We start from the raw sequence: 24,269 nt of genomic DNA on the forward strand, positions 1-24,269 counted from the left end.
AAATGTACTAGTGAAAACGTACAAAAGTATTGGCATCAAAAATGTACTTAAAGTACCAAAAGTAAAAGTACTGAAATATTTTCAAATAGCAGATCTACAAGCTCACAAACGCGTCGCATCGCGATGCGTTGTGAGCTTGTAGATCTGCTATTTGAAAATATTTCAAAAAATATTAAAAAAAAAATCAAGTATCAATACTGCAATGTAGAAATACTCTGTTACAATTAAAAGTCCCGAATAAAAAATGTACTAGTGAAAACGTACAAAAGTATTGGCATCAAAAATGTACTTAAAGTACCAAAAGTAAAAGTACTGAAATATTTTCAAATAGCAGATCTACAAGCTCACAACGCATCGCGATGCGACGCGTTTGTGAGCTATTTTTTGTGAGCTATTTTCAAACAGCCTATGTTTAAAATAGGGCTAAAGTGGTTAATGTATGTTTTATAATGTAATAATTTATATCTGAAAAGTAACTAGTAACTACATTTTTCAAATAATTGTAGTGGAGTAAAAGTACAATATTTGCCTCTGAGATGTGAAGTAGAAGTAAAAGTATAGAGAATTGAAAATACTCCGGTAAAGTAAAAGTACCTCAAAATTGTGCTTAAAGGAGTAGTTCACCCAAAAAATAACTTATTTTCTATCAATTGCACACCCCATGAAGCCTTGAATCCATGGATTTGTTTTTGTTTTTGTGGCATTCCTAAGCTAATAATTTGATTCCCGTCTCTTACCGACTAATGTATCCGGTAGGAGACACAAAGTAGATTATTTGGGTCTCCTACCGGAAATACACCCGGTCATCAAATTATTGGCTTAGGAATGCCACAAAAACTACAATAAATCCATGAATTCAAGTCTTCATGGAGTGTGCAATTGATAGGAAATAAGTCATGTTTTGGGTGAACTCCTCCTTTAAGTGCAGTACTTGAGTAAATGTACCTAGTTACTTTACACCACTGCTTAGACAGATGCCAGGTAATTTTTTTCATAGACATATAAAGGTAGACCTTCGGCTCTGAAGCGTTCGTATCTCGGGCGCGCTTCCTTGTTCCGCAGGGCTAGCCTATCACTTCCTTCCGCTTCAGCAGGGGGCGTTCGGTAGGCCAATCAGAGGCAGGTGGGGCAGGTCTTTTCTTAAGAGGCAGCCGCGCTGCAACTAGTCAGTTAGACGCGCTGTGATTGGCCAGTAGTCAGCGTGATGTGATTGGTCAGTAGTCAAACAGCCCTGCGGAAGAGCCTTGTATTGAGATACCAGTCGCTCCAATGAACTGCAGAGGCCAATGAGGTATCTAGGTTTCTATATCTATGATTTTTTTAAGCAGTGACTAACATGACAGGAAGAGGAGTTTTTTTGGTGTGTGTGTGTGTGTGTGTGTGTGTGTGTGTGTGTGTGTGTGTGTGTGTGTGTGTGTGTGTGTGTGTGTGTGTGTGTGTGTGTGTGTGTGTGTGTGTGTGTGGAGTGATTCTCGTGAATGAAAATGTCCTTTGTAGAAAAAAGAAAAACATAATTCATGTGATATTGTTCCTGTTTCTGTAAACCTTTCAGTGAGGGTCAGATGTTCAAAGAGAAGTATATCATTTATAACAAGCTATACCACTTCAGCTATAAATACATTTCAGCCATTTGAAAATAGTAGATCTACAAGCTCACAATACGTCGCGATGCGACACATTGTGAGCTTGTAGATCTGCTATTTTTTTAATACATTTTGAACTTGTGAAATGGGACATTCTGCACAATGAGCACTTTTACTTTTGGTACTTTAAGCATATTTTGATGCCAATACTTTTGTACTTTTACTTAAGTAAATTTTGAATACCAGACTTTTTTACCGAAGTATTTTTACAATAGGGTATTGATACTTTTACTTAAGTAAAACATGTGAGTACTTCTTCCACCACTGGATTTGGGGGACATTCCCTGGGGGTCCCGACCCACAGCTTGAGAACCACCAGTCAGGAAGTAAAGGGAGTACGAGAACATGAGTGGGAGTAAACCCTGACCCCTTGTGTGACCCCTGTGATGCATATGTGACCACAAATGGTTTAATTTCCCGTAGAGGACGGTCATTACTCATGGATTTCACAACCATTATAATCTTCTAACGGAGTCGCAAGCTTTTTTGGTCTTAATTCATTTCTTTCAACCTTTTGTTTTCTTCTTATCCCGTTAAACGAGGCACAAAAGGATGAATCAAGATTCATTATGTAAGTGTGTTTTTTTTTAATTATTCTCTCTGTTGCTGTTGATAACTTTAATTTTATTTTCTGAGGACACTTTATTCATGTCAGTGGTTCACTTTGACTTTGGCTTCTTTATTGATAATCAGTGGTGGAAAAAGTACTCAATTTTCTTTTACTTAAGTAAAAGTATGATGCGACACATTGTGAGCTTGTAGATCTGCTATTTTCAAATGGCTGAAATATACATAGAACTGAAGTGGTTAATGTATGTTTTGTAATAATCAAAATCCACAAAGTAACTAGTAACTAAACCTTTCGAATAATTGTAGTGGGGTAAAAGTACAATATTTATCTCTGAGATGTAGTGTAGAGTAGAAGTAAAAGTATTGTAAATTGGAAATACTCCAGTGAAGTACAAATACCTCACAATTGTACTTAAGTATAGTACTTGAGTACATGTACTTTCCACCTGGTCTCTGTCGGGTGTGTGAACCTCATAATGTCCAAAACTATCACTTTTCAGGATTCAAATTCAAACGTATCAAAAATAGCAGATCTACAAGCTTGCATCTGCTACTTTTGATACTTTTGTGTGACGCTGTAGTGTGATCAAGTAGGGCAGTGGTTCTCAACCAGTGGTCCGGGGACAACCAGTGGTCCTATTGGGAGGGTACCAGGGGGTCCCCAGCGAAATTAGTTAACATAGCGTCACAATCATTTTTAGCCACTTAGCAATGGCTATTCAAAAATAGCAGATCTACAAGCTCATAGCACGGCACCGAGTGCCACGCTATAAGCTTGCAGATCTGCTATTTTTGAAAATTCTTGAAAATGCGTGCATATCTTGAATATATATATATATTTTTTTAAAGCAAACATTTTTTACTGAAATCTTTGCTTCTGGGGAACATTTTCAGATGGGGGTCCGCGGCCAAATGTATATGAATTTAGGGGTCCTTGGCATAAAAAAAGGTTGAAAACCACTGAAGTAGGGCGCTAATTTACGATAAAACACAAGTTAGAATATGGAGATATAGACAGAGATATAGACAACGATATATAAAATACATACATTGTCACATGGTTATCAGAAGATATAACACACAAAAAACATTAAAATAATCCAGCATCTTATTGTAAAATGTATTAATCCAGCGTCACACTCATTATCTATATTTTATACGTTGGCTATTAAAAAATAGCAGATGTACAAGCTCACAGCGCCTCACTTCGTGCCGCGCTTTGAGCTTGTGCATCTGCTATTTTTGAACATTTTCTTTTCTTGAAAGTAATGGAACATTTCTAATCCTTTGGAAATTTCTTGCAGAAATAAATGGGATTTGACTGGATTTGTCTGCCAGTCTAATTATCTGTTCATTTATTGTCTTCATTACCCAGGCCTGTTTCATCAGCTGATCTGAAGCGGCTGAAGCTCAGACCTCCTCCAGTGTCTGTGATGACAACAAACATATGGAACATCATGTATATCTGGGTTTTACTGGCCTCTCTGGTGTCCTTGGGAACCCAGGTCAGAAACAGACAAAATTCCACTGGTGAGTGGAATCTCTTCTGATTTCAATAAGGGATATTTACCTTTCAAACATCGTCTACTCTAGCTTTTGTGTTGCACCCCAGACAGGTTTTAAGTTGCTTAATTGAGTATTTAGATATTTGATGTTAATTTTATATTATCAGACAAACATTTTAATCCTATACAACTCACACATTAGAAGGATATCAGTGACTAGAACCAAGGACTGTGTTTTCAATGAATCTAACGTGGTTGAAATGGAGTTTGAAGTTACAATGGGGTACGTGTGTGATTAGTTAGTTAAAAGTAGAAAAGTGCTCCTCGGTGGGCCAGCAATGTTCGGAATTCGCCAATCAGGATGGAATATGAAAAATCGGACAAATTTGTTTCGCAAAAGCGGCCTTGTGGTGGCACTATAACAGGCCCATGTGAAAAATGTGGGGCAGAGGTTCTGCTCTGGCATCAAGGCCAACAGTGGCGGAGATTAGCTGTCCACAGACGGACACATACGGACGGACGGACGGACAGACAGACAGGGTAACATAGTCTTAGTAAACATAGTCTCATCCATGCCTCTGGCCTGGCGGAGACGATGACCCCAAACGTCTTTGAAAGAGAATTATCCCCCGCCCACTGTAAAAAATATCGCAAAAATTGCTAAAACTATAGAAAGCAGTAAATGAAAAAAATGTAACGCTCATAATCTTTTATTTACTTTAATTACAAGCTAAAACATAAACCTTGGTTGTAAAAAAACAAAGTTGTCCTTTAATGAGGACACTTTATTCATGTCAGTGGTTCACTCTTTATTGATATTGATTGATTAATGTACTTTTATTTAGTAAGACATGAGAATCACAGTACATGGAAGTACAAAATTCACAATACAAGGTCTACTAAACTGGAAGCACGCAGCTTGTTTAAGATGAGAACCCCATGCACACAAATCATGATGAGACAGACAGATATACACACTACTATACAGAATGTCATACAATCAGCTTTCAGGTTACTGGTATGAAGAGAGAAAAAAATATATATACAAAAGAGGAAAATGAAAGAGGGGGGGGGGTAGGGGGGGTAGGTTAAGACTTAGACAGGGGCCATTTTCGAATTGCAGCCTCCTGAAGGTGTATCTTTAGGGCAGATAATCAGTGGTGATAATCAGTGGTGAGTAACGTTAAACGTACACACCCTGGTTGCTTAATGAATCTTTGCTTCCAGTCATACAGTACAGTTTTGCAACTGATGATTTCCCGTCGTTGTTACTGTCACGATGGTTCACTTTGCCATGATGATTCACCAGTGGTGTAAAGTAACGAAGTACATTTACTCAAGTACTGTACTTGAAGGGATATTTCACTTTCAAAAAAACTTTTGGTCATTTTATCATCTACTCAGGCCGTTGTGAACCCCCCAGACAGTTTTTAAGTTGCTTAATTCAGTATTTAGATATTCATTTAATCAGACACGCCCCCTTCCTATACAAACCCATTGTAACTTCAAACTCCATTTTAACCATCTTAAATTCATCAAAAACACCCGTCCTTGGTTCTGGTGACTCATACCGCCCCCCTAATACGCGAGGGGGCCGTATTTTTTCAATTACTTTTTTCATTTATTTTTAATATTTTTTTTGGAAAATGAAATAAAATAAATACAATAAAAAAATAAAATAAAATAAATGAAAAGAATTATCGGAAAAACACGGCCCCCTCACGCATTAGGAGGGTAGGGTGAGTCACCAGAACCAAGGACGGGTATTTTTGATGAATCTAACATGGTTAAAATGAAGTTTGAAGTTACAATGGGTTTGTATAGGAAGGGGGCGTGTCTGTTAAAATGAATATCAAATATCTAAATACTGAATCAAGCGACTTAAAAACTGTCTGGGGGGTTCACAAAGGCCTGAGTATACGATAAAATGACCAAAAGTTTTTTTGAAAGTGAAATATCCCTTTAAGTACAATTCTGAGGTATTTTTTTTACTTTACTAGAGTAGCCTATTTCCAGTTTTCAGTACTTTTACTTTATCTCCATTACATCTTAGAGGCAAATATTGTACTTTTACTCCACTACAAACATTTGACAGCTTTAGTTACGAGTTACTTTATTATTACAAAATACACTAACCACTAATTGAAAATAGCCGATCTACAAGCTCACAATGCGCATTGAGCTTGTAGATCTGCTATTTTGAAAAGATTTTCATACATTTTATACATTTGAAAACGTGTGAAATGGGGTCATTCTGCATAATGTGTACTTTTGGTACTTTAAGTACATTTTGATACCAATACTTTTGTACTTTTACTCAAGTACATTTTGAATTCCGGACTTTTACTTGTAACAGTCAGAGTATTTCTACATTGCAGTATTAATACTTTTACTTAAGTAAGAAATGTGCGTATATTGTGATTCACTTTGTCATGAGAGCCCATGAGTCCAACTTTTTTTCTTTCACTGAAGATCTTTGACAATTTTTAGAATAGTGTTGAATTGAATATCTGTTGCAAACACTTTGCCTTATACAGTATATTGTCTTACAGATTGTGGAGCCCAGAATGTGACAGTGAGTCACAGTCTCATGGAGCAGAGGATCTTCTTAACCTGGGAGGATGAGCAGTCCTGCAGGGTGACCTTCGACCCCACCTACAGGACCACCCAGGAGGAGCTGACCTATGAGCTGGCTGTGTTGTCTACACACTCCATGAAGCACGTTCACCACGTACGTCCAATTCAGTATTAGTCACATTCAGTGGTGTAAAGTAACTAAGTACATTTACTCAAGTACTGTTCTTAAGTACAATTTTGAGGTGCTTTTACTTCACTGGAGTACTTCCAATTTTCTATACTTTTACTTCGACTCCACTACATCGCAGAGTTAAATATTGTACTTTTACTCCACTACAATTATTTGAAAACTTTAGTTACTAGTTACTTTGCAGATATAAATGATTACATTATAAAACATATGTAGCAGGGCTATGTTTAGCAATGACTACGCCACCCACACATATAGGAGTGAGGGATCCTTTAAACACATTAACCATATACTGTATATATATATAGATATATAGGACTGAACAAGGTAAGGTTCCCCAGGAAGGTACGGGTTCAGAATTAACAGAACCAGAGGCTGATGTATCAAAATGTGTCAAGTTTATTCAACAGTTGGTATAAAAATAGTCAGGTTAAAATACAGAAGGGAAGAAAGCTGTTAGTATTAGAGTTCTGCAAAAGGGACTAAACTCCAGAGGCAAAGGGGCAATAAGGGTAGGGCTTCGGGGCCTCTAAACTAAATATACAGAAATTAAACAAATCAAATCCAAATAATGCAAAACCAAAAGAAAATAAAGTAAATAAGTAACCAAAAGCAAATCAGCAAATAAGCAAATCAAAACAAACTACAAATAAACAAAACCAAAATCATGCAATGCTACTTAATGGCCCAGTATAGCTCTGTCCTCAGTCAACTCTATTGCACTCTATTGTCAAAATAGTATATATATATATATGGCACGGTGGGAAAAACAGTGATGTTAGTTCAGCTCCTACAAAAATCAAATAATAAAGCATTAGACCAACAATTCATCCCAATTCATTAGGCTCCTATAGCAAGATGACAAAATACAGCAAAATAACAAACATACCCAAATAGTCAATATATGCTCATGGCTCCAATTGATAAAGGCCTGCACAGCCACAGGGTACTGCTGCTCAAAGGACCTGGAGGCTTCTGGAAGTACAGATATATATTAGTATAATTAACAACAGGCCTAATATTGTCAGCCTATCTAAACTCTTATATTTATACTATTGCTACAATGAGTTATAAAAACCATGTCATTTGTTTCAGATTGTCTTACCGAGAATTAGTCTGTACCCCTCATGCCTCCAGGTCTCTCTCACAAACATTCAAGCCAGGCTTCTGGCTAGACAGGAGGCCACAAAGCTGGCCACCCCTCTTTATGCACTTTCCTTAAAGGGCCAGTGCTACATTCGCACCCGCTTTGAAAGGTCACCGTCCCGGTGGCCTGGTGACCCCTACTCTTAGAAACCCATCATACCCAAGGCCTAAATGCTGCCCCTACAGACTGTATTGATGCTACATGTCCTGACCTAACTTGGTTAGCCGACTGGGGCAATCGAAATGGATTTGGGTTGTGACCGGCCGTAGCCCTAGCAGAGCGTCGCTGCACTGCCTCGGATTCTGGTTGACCCATAGGCTGGTCTAGGGGCGGGCTATTTGCCGGGCTAACCAGGGGTATATCATTATGAGAAGGGGTAGTGGCTGGGGAAATGGGTGCCAAAAGTGTGGGCTCTGGTGGGTTCTGATCAGGCGGATCAGGGGGGGGCAATGGCTCAAGGCTGAATAGGGGGCTTTCGGAATCACTGTCATCTTCCTCCTCATCAGGTCTGTGGTCAGCTGCATACCTTTTTTTAGTGGCAGTTGGTGTGATTCTCACGGGAGGTTCTGATACCCATGTCTTTGGGAGCAACCGCAGCTCTGTTCTGTGAATATTTCTCTCTTCCCCTGCCCCATCTTTGGGTCTTATCTTGTACACTCTGCCATGGTCATCCAGGTGCTGTACAACTTGGTACACCGTCGGACCCCACACATCTTGGATTTTATGGCGCCCTGGTGGGTGGTTTCGTCGATAAACTAAGGTTCCTGGTTCAATGATTTCAGTTTCTGTAGGCTTGTGCTGCCGGGCTCTGTGCTCTGCTGCTGCTTTCAAGTTGTCTCTGGCATATGCATACACAGAGTGAAGGCGATCCTGGTGCTCATCAACCCAGTCCTGCACCGATTTGGGTTCCGAGTGTTCACCTGCTGTACCTAAGAGAAAGTCTACTGGCAGCTGGGCCTTTCGACCAAACATTAGTTCATGGGGTGAGAGGCCTGTTGACTGGTGCTGAGTGGTATTATAGGCAAAGAGAAGTTGTGGGAGGTATTGCGGCCATCTTTTCTTCTTCTCTGGTGGAAGTGTGCGCAACAAATCGTGCAATGTTCTATTAAATCGTTCACATTGGCCATTACCTTCTGGATGGTAAGGTGTTGTCCGGCTTTTTTCGATACCATACATCTGGCACAGGCGTTTCAACAGGTCTCCTTCAAAGCTCCTCCCCTGGTCGCTGTGGATGCGCTTGGGAATACTGTAAGTGTAGAACCATTTCTCTGTTAGTACTCGAGCTACTGTGCTTGCCCGCTGGTCTGGCGTAGGGAATGCCTGGGTAAATTTGGAGAACACGTCAGTAAGTACCAATACATTCTCTCGTCCATCACTGGCTTTGTCAAGTACAGTGAAATCGATGGACAGTACTTCTAGAGGTTTGGTGGCAACTAAACTGCCCATAAATGTCCTAACCTTTGGTTGTACAGCTTTAGCGGCCACACACCGGTTGCATTCCCGACAGTACTTTTCAATGTCACGCCTCATGAAAGGCCAAAAGCATCTTTGCCTTACCAGACTCACTGTCCTTTCCACCCCCTGGTGGCCATGGTCGTCATGAAGGCTTTTAAGTACTTCTGCCTGGAGGCACTGTGGCAACAGGAGCTGGTGCACATCTCTCCCTTCCCCTGGCCAACGAATGTGTCGATACAGGACCCCCTCCTGCAGTGTGATCCTGTCCCATTGTTGGACCAGCTTATTTAAGCCAACACACCCTGCTTGTTCTTGCTTGGACGGTTGTTTACCCTTTTTCCACCAATGGAGAAACCGCACCAGCACTGGATCAGCCATTTGCAGGGTCTTTAAATCTGCTTTTGGACGTGCTGGGAGGGCATCAATGGCGGAGCAGGTTGCTTCCCCTCTGAGATGCTGGAGTTGAAGTGGCACTGTGCTCCCAGGAGCAATATCACAGATTGGTTCGGGGGCAGTTTGACGAGAAAGGGCATCTGCATTTCTGTTGGAAGAGCCAGGGCGATATTTAATCTCAAAGTCAAACAGGGCCAATTCTGAGGCCCAGCATTGCTCTATGGCACCAAGGTTAGCACTCTTTAAATAGCTCAGTGGGTTATTATCAGTATATACAATGAACTTATTTCCTAAGAGATACTCACGGAATTTTTCTGTTACTGCCCACTTAAGTGCCAGCATTTCGAGTTTTCGAGAGCTATAATTTGACATATTTCTCTCTGAGGTCCGGAGCCCTCTGCTGGCAAAGGCAATGGGCTTACGCTGACCCCCCTGGTCCTGGGAGAGGACTGCCCCCAGCCCTGCATGGCTAGCATCAATGTCCAAGGTGAAGGGTTTGGAGAAGTCAGCGTAACCTAGGACTGGGGAAGAAACTAGGCGGTCTCTTAATACCTGAAATCCATGGTTGCATTCCTCTGTCCAGCGATCCCCAAGAACAATCTTGGCTCCCTTCTTCTGTCTCTTTTGGCCACCTTCCACTTCTGCCACCAGGCGATGTAATGGGGCAGCAGACTTTGCAAAGCCTTCCACAAAACGTCTGTAGTAGGAGGCAAACCCTAGGAATGACCTCAACTCATGGGATGTAGTGGGTTGCTTCCATTCTGCAACCGCTTTGATTTTGTCTGGGTCAGTGGCCACTCCTGCTGCCGATATTATGTGTCCTAAATACTTGACCTCCTGCTGAAAAAAGTGACATTTTCGTAGCTTCAGCCGGAGGTTGTGCTCCCGGAGGCGAGACAGGACTACCTCGAGGCGCTGCAGGTGTTCTGTGAAGCAGGAGGAAAAAATGACAACATCATCGAGATACAAAAGTAAAGTCTGGAAACTCTGGTCCCCGAAAATACGCTCCATTAACCTTTGAAAGGTACCTGGTGCGTTACACAGACCAAAAGGCATACGATTAAATTCAAATAAGCCAAAAGGAGTGCAAAAAGCTGTCTTAACCTTGTCCTTTTCAGCCATCGGCACCTGGTTGTAGCCACTCGCAAGGTCAAGGGTTGAGAACTATCTAGCCCCGGACAGGGCGTCCAGCGACTCCTCGATCCGTGGAAGTGGATAAGCATCTTTTCTGGTTTTGGAGTTTAGTAGACGGTAGTCTACGCAGAGGCGGATCTCTCCATCTTTCTTCATCACAACCACAATCGGGGATGAGTACGGGCTGCAGCTTGGCCTGGCAATACCCTGCTCTACTAACTCCTGGATGTGGGCTTTGACCTGTGTATACTGGGACGGGGGCAGCCGATGATAGCGCTGTCGGACAGGGGTGTCGTCAGATAATGGTATCTCGTGCTCTATCAGTGAGGTGCAGCCCAGGTCCCCACCCCCCCGACTAAACACATCAGCATACTTTTCCAGGAGGGCCCTGCCTTCTCTCTCCTCGTCTGGTGAAAGGTTGGGCCAAGAAAGGTGGGAAAGGTCTATTAGATTGCCACTGCTTGCTCTGATAGATTGCACAACCCCTACTTTGCCTTCCTCTTCCATTCCCTCAATAATGATGGAATCTACTGTTTGTCGCTCTACCACATGCAGTTCCCCTAAAGCAGTATGAGGTCGGAGCCAGACATCGTGCACTCCAACGTTGACTACCGGTATCTGAATGAGGCCTCTCTGAACAGTGAGTAGAGCCTTGGACACCAACAACCCTGAAGGAAGGTGAGTTCCATCAGGTAACGGCTCCAGCAAGACTGAGGGGAGGGAAGCGGTGGATAGTCTAGGGCAGAAAGAGGGGACCCACTGTAACGCGCCTGCTGGAATACGGACAACCGGACCATGGACCTTGACACGGCCCAAGTAACCTTCTTCCGACAGGTTCTCCATCTGCTGGCAGTGGGCAAAGGCTTGTTGCCAGCTCTTAGCTGCAGTTCGCAGTGAGGGAGACTTTAATAGAGTGGCGCCATACTCCAAATAGAGTTCTGAATAACAGGGGCGGAGAATGTTCATACCGAGCAGCCCAGGCACTTTTCGCTTTTGCTCTTGGAGACTTGGGTCTAAGGGGTCTTTAACAATTAGGACTCCCATCTTTGAGAGGGTTTTGTTGAGGACAGTTACATCTAATTCCACATATCCAACATATGGGATTGCCAAACCATTGGCGGCTGTGAGGCGTAACCAATGACATTGTCGCAAATGCTCCTCTCCCTGTGCTCCAAAATGTTGTGCAAAGAACGCTTCAGACATTGTGGATACCTGGGACCCTGTATCAATCAAACAGGAAACCACCACACCCCCCATGGATACTTCCACTGTGGAACATTTCCCAATTAACCGAGACATGTCGTTTGGCATGGTGTCACTAGAGCCTGAGTAACCCCCCGCTGATGTGTGGCTCATTACACCAGAGGGTAAGAGTTTTCCGATGATTGGGAAAAGTTGGTTTCAGCATCCACCATCTGGCTCTGAGCTTGTGTCCTGGGCCCCCACCCCTTAACTTGGCCCCTGGTTGTACCCAAGTCTGCTCTGCAGAACCGAGCAATATGGCCAGCCTTATCACAACGTAGGCAAATAGGTTTCCCATCAGGCTGGAAACGCAAGGGTTTTGTGTTCCTCTCCTTATCTGTCTCTCTTCCTCTTTCTTCCTGCCTAGGGTTATCAGGTGCAGTGCCAAGATGTTTCAAAATGGCATCTAATTGGGTCTGTTGTCTGCGAAAGCACTCTTTTAGCTCGGCCATCTCATCTGTGGGTTTGACAGCTATAGAATTTGTGTCTGCCTCACTGCCTGCCACTGCCTGGGTATAAGAATCACAGGAATAGGCTTATGGTCTTGTCCTCCCTGTTCTCTTTCCCTCTTCTATCCATTTAATGGCTATGCGTCTGAGATCTACAAAAGATATGTCCGACACAAGTGCCACTCGTTGCTTCAGCTCCCTACGCAACATATCGTCTTGAACATGTTCGGAAAACTGGTCACGCAAGATTCTATCTGAACCTGGAATCCCAACAGGGGACTTGCGGACTACCACGTCCATTAAGGACTTAAGAGCATGGGAGTAGTCTCTCAATGTCTCCCCATCTTTTTGACTTCGTTGGAAAAACTGTAGCTGGGCAGCCACATATGACTCTGAGCAGCCAAAATTCTCAATTAGCAGAGCAAAGATCTTGTCTGGGGTATCTTTACTGGCCACAGGGTGGAATTCAAGTTCAGACTTGGCTCCGCCCTCTAAGTGGTCATATAAGAACAATAGTTGTTCCACAAGAGACATATGTCTAACCTCTAGACTCCTCCTTGCCTCTGCTACCCACTGATCTACAGTTAATAAATCAATTGACAATTTGCCAGAGAATTTTGGACATTTTCTTTCTCTGGGAACAAACGCATCGAGTGTGGTTGGCCCCACTTGTGACGTTGGGAGGATAAAGTTCAGCAGTAGATGGTCCTGGTATTGACTCAGTCGATCGAGTACTGGGAGGATGAACTCCGCTTGCAGGTGACCCTGGCACAGTACTGGCATTTGCCTTCAACTGTTCATTTTCAGCCCTAAGCTGCCGTACCTGCTCAATCAGGGCACGTAGCTCCTCCATACTGTCCTCTCCGTCAGTCATCAGTCTCTTAGATGGGACAACACACACCAATACCAGGGCTGTGTTCTACTTGGCGCAACAAGGTCTGCTGACACTCCCGCTGCAGGCAGGTCCACAGCTCTCCGATGCTCCCGGTGCCAATCACTGTTTTTCCCACAACCGTGTGCCATATACTGTAGGGCTACTATCAATAATACTGGGCCAAAAACAAAACACAAAAAAGAACACCAGCCTCTATAAAGTCCTGCCGACTACGCCAAATGTAGCAGGGCTATGTTTAGCAATGACTACGCCACCCACACATATAGGAGTGAGGGATCCTTTAAACACATTAACCATATACTGTATATATATAGATATATAGGACTGAACAAGGTAAGGTTCCCCAAGAAGGTACGGGTTCAGAATTAACAGAACCAGAGGCTGATGTATCAAAATGTGTCAAGTTTATTCAACAGTTGGTATAAAAATAGTCAGGTTAAAATACAGAAGGGAAGAAAGCTGTTAGTATTAGAGTTCTGCAAAAGGGACTAAACTCCAGAGGCAAAGGGGCAATAAGGGTAGGGCTTCGGGGCCTCTAAACTAAATATACAGAAATTAAACAAATCAAATCCAAATAATGCAAAACCAAAAGAAAATAAAGTAAATAAGTAACCAAAAGCAAATCAGCAAATAAGCAAATCAAAACAAACTACAAATAAACAAAACCAAAATCATGCAATGCTACTTAATGGCCCAGTATAGCTCTGTCCTCAGTCAACTCTATTGCACTCTATTGTCAAAATAGTATATATATATATGGCACGGTGGGAAAAACAGTGATGTTAGTTCAGCTCCTACAAAAATCAAATAATAAAGCATTAGACCAACAATTCATCCCAATTCATTAGGCTCCTATAGCAAGATGACAAAATACAGCAAAATAACAAACACACCCAAATAGTCAATATATGCTCATGGCTCCAATTGATAAAGGCCTGCACAGCCACAGGGTACTGCTGCTCAAAGGACCTGGAGGCTTCTGGAAGTACAGATATATATTAGTATAATCAGGGGCGGATTTAAGAAGTTAGGGGCTCCAAGCAAAGCTCTGGTTGGGGGCCTCCTCGCACCCCCGCGCGAAGGGCGGGGGTGCCATGCGTTGCGCGCGCGCGAAGCGCGCGCGCAAAAAAATTTTGCATTAGGGCCCCTAAATTTTGCAGTTTAGGGCCCATTATCCCTTATGGGATAATTTAGGGCCCCTACATTTTGCAGTTTAGGGCCCATTATCCCTTAACTTATTTGCCATTTTTTACTATAAAAAAATTTGCAAAATGTTGCATTATTATTATTTTTTTAATTAATTAATCATTATTTTTGCCCTCAAAACATTAAGTCAGGTGCCCCATTTTATGGTGGAATTGTTTTTGCGACCCCACACTTTATTTATTTATTTATTTATTGTGCAATTTCAAAGTGGAAATAAAGAATATCTTAAAATAAAGCATACATTGTTGGCCTTATACATGAATATTTATTAGAAAATTAAATTAAAACAGTGATTCCTGCAGCTTTGTAAGTAAGCGTATTTTATGAATGAAATGAATATAATTCCACATTCCAATGAATTTGCCAGGAGATATAGGTGATTTTCCAAAAAAAATGTTATCTACAGGCTCAGCATCTAATAGGTCATCATATTTTACTGTCTTCATGACAAAATATATTATATATTTTGTCAAAAATATATTATATATTTTGTCATATATAATCATCTATATCTATATAATCATAATCTATATAAGATTATAGATTATTATTATTATTATCAATATATTATAGATTATTATTAATATTTGAGCATTTTAAATATCATCTATTAAGACAACAACATTTCACTTAAAGCAAAGGTATTATAATATGTTACTCTCTCCCTCCCCCTACAGGCTGGTATTATAATACGTTACTCTTTACCTCCCCCTACAGGCTGCTATTATAATATGTTACTCTCTACCTCCCCCTACAGGCTGCTATTATAATATGTTACTCTCTACCTCCCCCTACAGGCTGGTATTATAATATGTTACTCTCTACCTCCCCCTACAGGCTGCTATTATAATATGTTACTCTCTCCCTCCCCCTAAAGGCTGGTATTATAATACGTTACTCTTTACCTCCCCCTACAGGCTGCTATTATAATATGTTACTCTCTACCTCCCCCTACAGGCTGCTATTATAATATGTTACTCTCTACCTCCCCCTACAGGCTGCTATTATAATATGTTACTCTCTACCTCCCCCTACAGGCTGCTATTATAATATGTTACTCTCTACCTCCCCCTACAGGCTGGTATTATAATATGTTACTCTCTACCTCCCCCTACAGGCTGCTATTATAATATGTTACTCTCTCCCTCCCCCTACAGGCTGGTATTATAATACGTTACTCTTTACCTCCCCCTACAGGCTGCTATTATAATATGTTACTCTCTACCTCCCCCTACAGGCTGCTATTATAATATGTTACTCTCTACCTCCCCCTACAGGCTGGTATTATAATATGTTACTCTCTACCTCCCCCTACAGGCTGGTATTATAATATGTTACTCTCTACCTCCCCCTACAGGCTGCTATTATAATATGTTACTCTCTCCCTCCCCCTACAGGCTGGTATTATAATACGTTACTCTTTACCTCCCCCTACAGGCTGCTATTATAATATGTTAATCTCTACCTCCCCCTACAGGCTGCTATTATAATATGTTACTCTCTACCTCCCCCTACAGGCTGCTATTATAATATGTTACTCTCTACCTCCCCCTACAGGCTGGTATTATAATATGTTACTCTCTACCTCCCCCTACAGGCTGCTATTATAATATGTTACTCTCTCCCTCCCCCTAAAGGCTGGTATTATAATACGTTACTCTTTACCTCCCCCTACAGGCTGCTATTATAATATGTTACTCTCTACCTCCCCCTACAGGCTGCTATTATAATATGTTACTCTCTACCTCCCCCTACAGGCTGCTATTATAATATGTTACTCTCTACCTCCCCCTACAGGCTGCTATTATAATATGTTACTCTCTACCTCCCCCTACAGGCTGCTATTATAATATGTTACTCTCTACCTCCCCTACAGGCTGCTATTATAATATGTTACTCTCTACCTCCCCCTACAGGCTGGTATTATAATATGTTACTCTCTACCTCCCCCTACAGGCTGGTATTATAATATGTTACTCTCTACCTCCCCCTACAGGCTGGTAGGGCCTGTAAAAGGCCAATCAAAAAGAAGGCCATCAAATAAAACGATGAGTTTTAAGTCCACAGAAATAATTAATTTAACTTGAAGTTTAAGGATGACTTAATTTTAATATAGTACAAGAATAGTGTAACTATCTGTAAAATATAACCCATTTATTTCATAAAATTATGTATTGGGTTATAGCCTATTTGTCTCAATATTTGTCACATTCAGCACTGGACTTCACTGACTGTAGGGGTCACATTAATCACATTAGAATCACAGATTAGAGATTTTATGTATTTTCCCCTATTTTCTGTATTTTTCACTATTTAAAATATAGTATTTCTTAATTCCCCCCCCCCCCCCTCTCTCTCTGTCAAAAGTGTTGCTTGGCTTCCGCGCATTATAAACTGGAATATAGGCTTTAAATCTAACCCATCACTGGTTATGTGCAGCGTTTCACTTGATGTTGAATCTCAACCAGAGAACTGGTGTCTATCATTACCATATTGACAGAGGTGCACGCTGTGCGTCCTGACCGTCTCCACGCATCCATTCAGTAGCCTACCATCCCTACTCATGAGGCCTCCTGACTTTTGAGGCCCCAGGCGGTTGCCTAAACTTGCCTACAGTTAAGACCGCTACTGTAGTCACTTGTGAGCTTGTAGATCGGCTATTTTCAAATAGCAGTACTTGAGTACATGTACTTTACTTAGTTACTTTCCACCACTGTCAGCACTAGATTAATTACTTACCCACCTTCTGCAAAGATGAGAAAGAGAACACACATTGTTCCATAGGCCCGTTAGTCAAGGGGCCCCCAGAAATCTGTTTCCTTTCAAAACGATGCGTAGATGTATTGATACTTTTTTTGTTTGTGTATGTTGTTTGTGTTTGTTTTGTATTTTATTGCGATTTCATATCAATACAAATTAAAAAAAAAAATAAAAAAAAAACTTTTTTTTTTTTTTTTTTTTTAGGGGGGAGGTGGGGGCCCCCCTCCCTCGGGGCTCCACGCAGCTGCGTGGTATGCCTAGTGCAAATATCCGCCCCTGAGTATAATTAACAACAGGCCTAATATTGTCAGCCTATCTAAACTCTTATATTTATACTATTGCTACAATGAGTTATAAAAACCATGTCATTTGTTTCAGATTGTCTTACCGAGAATTAGTCTGTACCCCTCATGCCTCCAGGTCTCTCTCACAAACATTCAAGCCAGGCTTCTGGCTAGACAGGAGGCCACAAAGCTGGCCACCCCTCTTTATGCACTTTCCTTAAAGGGCCAGTGCTACACATACATTAACCACTTTAGCCTTATTTTATACCGAGGCTATTTGAAAATAGCACATCTACAAGCTCAAAATGCGTTGCGTTGTAAGCTTGTAGATCTGCTATTTTCAAACATTTTAGTATTTTTTTGTTTGTTGATACTTTAAGTACATGCTGATACCAATACTTTTGTTTGAGCACTTTTCCCACCACTGGTCTCATTCTAGTCATCTGAAATGTCTGCGACGCGTTGTGAGCTTGTAGATCGGCTATTTTCGGAGAGTGACACCCATGCACAGCCGAGCATAAAATGACTTGTCTTTTAGTTCTACTGGATCTCTTCTCCACTAGTCTTAGTTCTACTGGATCTCTTCTCCACTATAGTCTTAGTTCTACTGGATCTCTTCTCCACTATAGTCTTAGTTCTACTGGATCTCTTCTCCACTAGTCTTAGTTCTACTGGATCTCTTCTCCACTGGCCTTAGTTCTACTGGATCTCTTCTCCGCTATAGTCTTAGTTCTACTGGATCTCTTCTCCGCTAGTCTTAGTTCTACTAGATCTCTTCTCCACTCGTCTTAGTTCTACTGGATCTCTTTTCCGCTAGTCTTAGTTCTACTAGATCTCTTCTCCACTCGTCTTAGTTCTACTGGATCTCTTCTCCGCTATAGTCTTAGTTCTACTGGATCTCTTCTCCGCTATAGCCTTAGTTCTACTGGATCTCTTCTCCACTACTCTTAGTTCTACTGGATCTCTTCTCCGCTAGTCCCACCCTAACATTTTAGTGTCGTTTTTATTTGTTGATGAATTTGACGGTATATTTAGTCATAGTATCAGTCATCATAGCTTAGTTTTTATGTTGTTTTTATTTAGTTTTCGTCAGTGAAATAGGTAAGTCGACAAAAAGAAAATCGTCATAGTGTCGACAGAATTAACACTGTTTTTAAACTGTTTGTTCTCAGGGTTACGTGGAGGTGAGACCAGACCAGAGAGGACTCACACATCAGTGGAACTGGACCTCTGAGCTTCCATTAGAATGTTCCTCCTACTCTGTCAGCATCAGAGCACTGTACCACCACCACAACCACACTAGTGACTGGAGCCAAGTCAATGTCACTGTCATGGGTTAATATCGCTTTTATTTATTTATTTTTTATTATTATTTATTCGTTATTATTTCGTTTTTGTTTAGTTTTAGTCTACAATTTTTTTTCGTCATCATTTTAGTTGATGAAAACTAAATAAAAACAAATGTAAAATCTACTCAATTTGGCAAAAAATCTCATGATGTTTTAATCAACTAAAATATGACTAAAAACTAAAACATTTCAGATGACAGATACAATTATGACAAAAAACTCAATTGAATTGTATTCAAAAGACTAAAGACTATAAAACTACATTTAAAAAAAATGATGTGTTTGTGCAGACAGGGGGTCCTCCAGGGACAGGGGGTCCTCCAGACACAGGGGGTCCTCCACTGAGCCTCAGGTGTTCCCCAGGGACAGGGTGGTGCAGGTCAGTGGTGTAAAGTAACTAAGTACATTTACTCAAGTACTGTACTTAAGTACAATTTTTAGGTATATTTTACTTTACTAGAGTATTTCCAGTTTTCAGTACTTTTACTTTATACTCCACTACATCTCAGAGACATATATTATAATCTTACTCCACTACAATTATTTTAAAACTGAAGTTACTAGTTACTTTGTAGATTTTGATTATTATTACAAAACATACATTAACGACTTCAGCACTATATTTACATTCCGGCCATTTGAAAATAGACGATCTACAAGCTTGTTTCAAACGATTTTTGTACATTTGAAAACTTGTGAAAGGGGACATTCTGCATAATGAGTACTTTTTACTTTTACTTTAAGTACATTTTCATACTAATGCTTTTGTACTTTTACTTGAGTAAATTTTGAATTCCGGACTTTCACTTGTAATTCTACATGGCAGTATTGATACTTTTACTTAACCCATTAAAACCGGGAACCCATCTGTGTAACCACTTAAACCATTATTTTATACTTTGGGGCTATTCAAAAATAACAGATCTACAAGCTCATAGCGCGGCACTGAGTGCCTCGCTATTAGCTTGTAGATCAGCTATTTTTGAAAAATCGCGACAATTTGTGCAAATCTTTGAATATATATATTTTTAAAGAAAACCTTTTTTAACTCAAATCTTTGCTTCTGGGGGTCCCTGGAACAAAATATGCTGAGATGGGGGTCCGCAGCCCAAATACATATAATTTTGGAGGTCCTTGACATGAAAACGTTAGAGAACCCACTGATATAGCAACATACGTTTTTTCAGAAAACTGTTTAGAAGACATTTTGTAGAATCGGAACCTCAGGCCTTAAAGGGATAGCCTGGTAAACCCTCCCTCCGGAAATCTCAATTCCATTTCATTTCAGGAGTGAGTCTGGCCTGATCCGCCTGTCTGCAATATTGGCTGTGCTGGAGTTGGGCGGGAGTAATACCGTTGACTGACAACCCCTTCAGCCAATGATAATTTTCCCCCTTCAGCCAATCAGCAGTTCACCAGTCTTAATGTGACGCGACGGGACTTTTGAGACAGCCATACCCAAAATGGGTTGCCTTTTTCGGGTACAATGGTGTCACTGCCCGCCCCTACCGGTTCTCTAATTTTTTTTTTTTAAATAGGCTTTGTCATGATTAATTGACCACATATATGAAGTTAAACAACTAAATTCTATCCAAACGATATCTTATAAGTAAATTCCGTGCCTCAAAATAGAAGTTAGAGAGCTTTTTGAAGTAAAAAAATAGCGGAGAATTGGCCGCACAAGAAAAAGATGGCTGCCGTTCGTGTTTTGGGCTCACTCGAACTCGCCACCTGATTTGCCAACGTAAGCTGTCAATCACAGAACAATGAGCGACGACGCTGATAGGCCCGGCCGTTTGGCATACAGAGCCAATATTGCAGAAAGGCGGATCATGCCAGACTCACTCCTGAAATGAAATGGAATTGAGATTTCCGGAGGGAGGGTTTACCAGGCTATTAAAGGGATAGTTCACCCCCAAAATGACATTTTGTCTATCGATTAGTCACCCCATGGAGACTTGAATTCATAGATTTTTTTTTTTTTTGTTCTATTCCTAAGCCAATCATTTTATTTGAATAATTTGACAGCAGTGGTTCCGGTAGGAGACACAAAGAGTCTCCTTTGTGTCTCCTACCGGAACTGCTGCCAGTCATCAAATTATTGGCTTAGGAATGCGACAAAAACAAAAAAAAATCCATGAATTCAAGTCACCATGGGGTGAAAAAAAGTCATTTTGGGGGTGAACTACCCCTTTTAAAGGGTTAAGTAGAAAATGTGAGTACTTTTTCCACCACTGCTACAGGTGGGCAGCAGCTTGACCCTGTGCAGTCTGGAGGAGCCTGGAGGGAGGGGCCATCACCTGGGGGTCAGAGGTCACAACCACACTGGCCTCCATGGCCTGAAGGTCAGCGGCTACAACCACACCGACCTCCATGCCGTCCACATCACTGACCACATCCAGGTGGTGACCCTTGACCTCCACTCCCCCTCCCCCTCCCCCCACACCTGCACCCGGGTCACATGCAACGCGGATCAGTACGGCACCTGCGTTTACGTCGGATGTAAGTATCGTTTTGAAATGTTTCTTTTTGAGAGTGTGTAACACTTTAAGAAACACCCTGTCCATTTGTGGGATGTGTTTAGACTGAATTGTGGGCGTGCACTTCTGTTCATATTATGTATACGGTGGGAGCGTGGCTGTGGAAAGGGGGCGTGTTTGGTTAAAAAGGGTTCTCAACGCGTCATGATTGGTTTGTCTGCTTATTGTAAGCGACACTGCCCTTGTTTTTCTGTGAAGGTGCTTGTAAAGACTGGTGGTTGCGGTTTGTCCCCGTTACTAAAACGTTGTTGATATTTGGTTAGTTATTGGTTGATATATTTAAATTTTTCACACACACTCTCACATTGGATTAATATTCAATTAATTCTTGTTTTTTGTCTGTTGCCGAGGAAATGGTTTGATGCTTAATTCTCCACGAAGATGATGTTGTCTGTCTGTCTGTCTGTCTGTCTGTCTGTCTGTCTGTCTGTCTGTCTGTCTGTCTGTCTGTCTGTCTGTCTGTCTGTCAGACCCCCCAGCAGACAGGGGTCTCCAGTGTGAGACTCAGGACCTCCAGTCAGTCCAGTGTCGCTGGTCAAGAGGGAGAGACACCGGCCTGTCTGGAAGACGCTCAACACTGTATTCACTCTATGGAAGGTACAGTTATTAGTGTCTCCGCCAGGCCGAAAGGCATGGCCGAGACTGTTTTCGCACCCTGCAATAATATAAATAAATATTTTGAGATGGGGGTCCGTGACATGGAAAAAGTTGGAGCAACACTGATATAGCAACATACTGTTAGGATTTAGAAAACATTTTCCCGGTTTTAATGGGTTATTGAGGAGGACTTACAGTAGGTCAAGCTAGGGGAGAAAGGTCCTGGATTCGATTCCTGCCGGGAACGCTGTGGGCGCTGGGGGCGTGTCTTCTCCTCCGCGTCATCAGCGCCCATACCCTAGGTGGGGTTGGCGAAAGGGCCTACTCTGTGTGGAGTCTGCATGTTCTCCCCGTGTCTCCTAGGGTAGTCAATTAATACCCTCACAGAAACATGCAGTAATCCTGGTCTCTATACCGCCTCCCCCATGACAGCCGGCTCGCCTGATGGAGGGAAAGGGAACTGGTTGGAATAACGCGTTCCTTCCACGCGCTACGTCCTACCGGGGAAACTCCCCCCTGTCAGGTGACAAGAAGGTCAGTTGGCTCTCATGCATTGAAGGAGGCATGAGCTCGGCCCTGGGCTCCCTAGGCTGGTGGGGGGAGTGTAGTGCCCAGGATCACTTAGAAAAGTGGCACCGGGTGAAAAAAGGGTTACAAAATCGTGGGAAAAAAAAAAAAAAGTTAGAGGAGAATGAAACAAATCAGTTTTCACATGTTTTTTTCAGGCCATGTACAGGTGATAATATTTGCACCAGATCCAAGAATGATGATGGTGAAAGCTGCCGGTGCAAACAGACTGTAAGTCACATGGATGGAGGAGAGAGGAGCTGGACACTGAAAGCCCAGAACCACCTTGGTGAGGTGGAGCTCACAGACACAGCTGACCTGATGGACAGAGGTACAGTAGAGCTGTGGTTCTCAACCATAGACAGTCGATGGATAAAGTTACGCCCATAGACTCTAACTTTCAGCAATTTCAAATCCACCATCTTTCTATATCGCCGCTCGCGTCATATCCTATGCACTCGGAAATGAATGCTATTGGTTGGGACCAGAGCGGAGGTGGGGAATGAATGCTATTGGTTGTGTAGCTTGTCAATCAAATAATCTCAAGGTAGCCACGGCCCTCCTACAGCATACCCTACTTTATCATAATTTCTTTAAAGACGGGGTGCCGTGATTTTCAGTGTTCCCCCCCCCCCCAAAACATAATCATCAGGTATTATGGTTATACTATTTCAAAAAAGTGTACAGAAAGTGTTACAATTATGTTTTTATGTGGACACGCCTTCAGTTCATTAAGTATACCTGGTTCTCACCTTAGCACCTCCTCCACCACCTTAGCACCTCCTCATGCCCACACCTGTTGTGTTATGATAATGAGGGGGAGGGAATAAGTTTACTGTGTCACTAAAGGGCTGTTTTTCTATTGGCAGGTTTCAGCCTCCAGGAAGAAACTCAAAATAGTCATAAAACACCATAAAAACACCACCAGGGGGCTTAATGAAGTTCTATCAACCTCATAGACACATGAAAAACAGAAAAAGTGCTAAACCATGGCACCAACTCTTTAATAAATGGGACCATAATTTACCAAAACGTATATCATGGTGATTGAAAGAAGACTTTAAACTATCGACTGGAAGCATACAGTATTTATGACAATGTTTATTAAGGTAATAACATTAAGTCTAACACCTCTGACACCAGCAGGGGTAAAACAGAAACTACAGGCCATTCATATGAACTGTCACTTCCTATATAGACTCAATTTACAACTCAGAAGCTGGCCCCCTGTTCTCAACCTTTTTCATGTCAAGGACCCCCACATTGATATGTATTTGGCCGCCGGACCCCCATATGAAAAGGTTTTGTGCTAGCGACCCCCAGAAGAGAAGATGTATGTAAAAAACAAAACAAAAAAACACTTTCCAAACATTTTCAAAAAGATGTTCAAGCTCGTATAGATGTACGAGCTTGTACATCTGCTATCTTTTAATAGCCAACGTATAAATGGATAAAGTGGTTGAAGTGATCGTGATGGTATGTTAACTACTTTTACTGGGGACCCCCTGGAACCCCTCCAAGGACCCCACTTTGAGGACCACTGCAGTAGAGCTCCCATTGCGTGTTTTCTACGACAAGGGTCTTCAACAGGGGGTCCAGGACCCCTAAGGTGTCCTCAGAGTTACTACAGGGGGGCCATAAAACGTTTGTGTTATAGGATTTTTATATTTTTCTTCTTTTTTTACATGAACCACTTGAACCCTATGAAAATATCCAATCTACAAGCTCACAGCGTGTCGCAGTTTGACGGGTTGTGAGCTTGTAGA

The 24,269-nt window shown here is 41.8% G+C and overlaps 1 protein-coding gene across 1 annotated transcript in view; it reads left to right on the plus strand.

Annotated features, from left to right (window-relative positions):
- LOC308076891 (leukemia inhibitory factor receptor-like) overlaps window positions 1-24,269 on the plus strand; it is a gene marked incomplete at both ends in the record, with an annotated part of 47,366 nt that overhangs the window by 7,409 nt on the left and 15,688 nt on the right. Inside the window, 6 exons of the mRNA XM_080417409.1 lie at window positions 6,271-6,449; window positions 18,623-18,785; window positions 19,090-19,178; window positions 21,043-21,301; window positions 21,810-21,936; window positions 22,662-22,834. Of these exons, the coding sequence (XP_080273535.1) occupies window positions 6,271-6,449; window positions 18,623-18,785; window positions 19,090-19,178; window positions 21,043-21,301; window positions 21,810-21,936; window positions 22,662-22,834 (990 nt within the window). The remainder of the gene's footprint in view (window positions 1-6,270; window positions 6,450-18,622; window positions 18,786-19,089; window positions 19,179-21,042; window positions 21,302-21,809; window positions 21,937-22,661; window positions 22,835-24,269) is intronic.

The sequence above is a fragment of the Gymnoscopelus braueri genome (genome assembly GCF_963280865.1).
Source record: "Gymnoscopelus braueri genome assembly, chromosome: 21".
NCBI lineage: Eukaryota > Metazoa > Chordata > Actinopteri > Myctophiformes > Myctophidae > Gymnoscopelus > Gymnoscopelus braueri.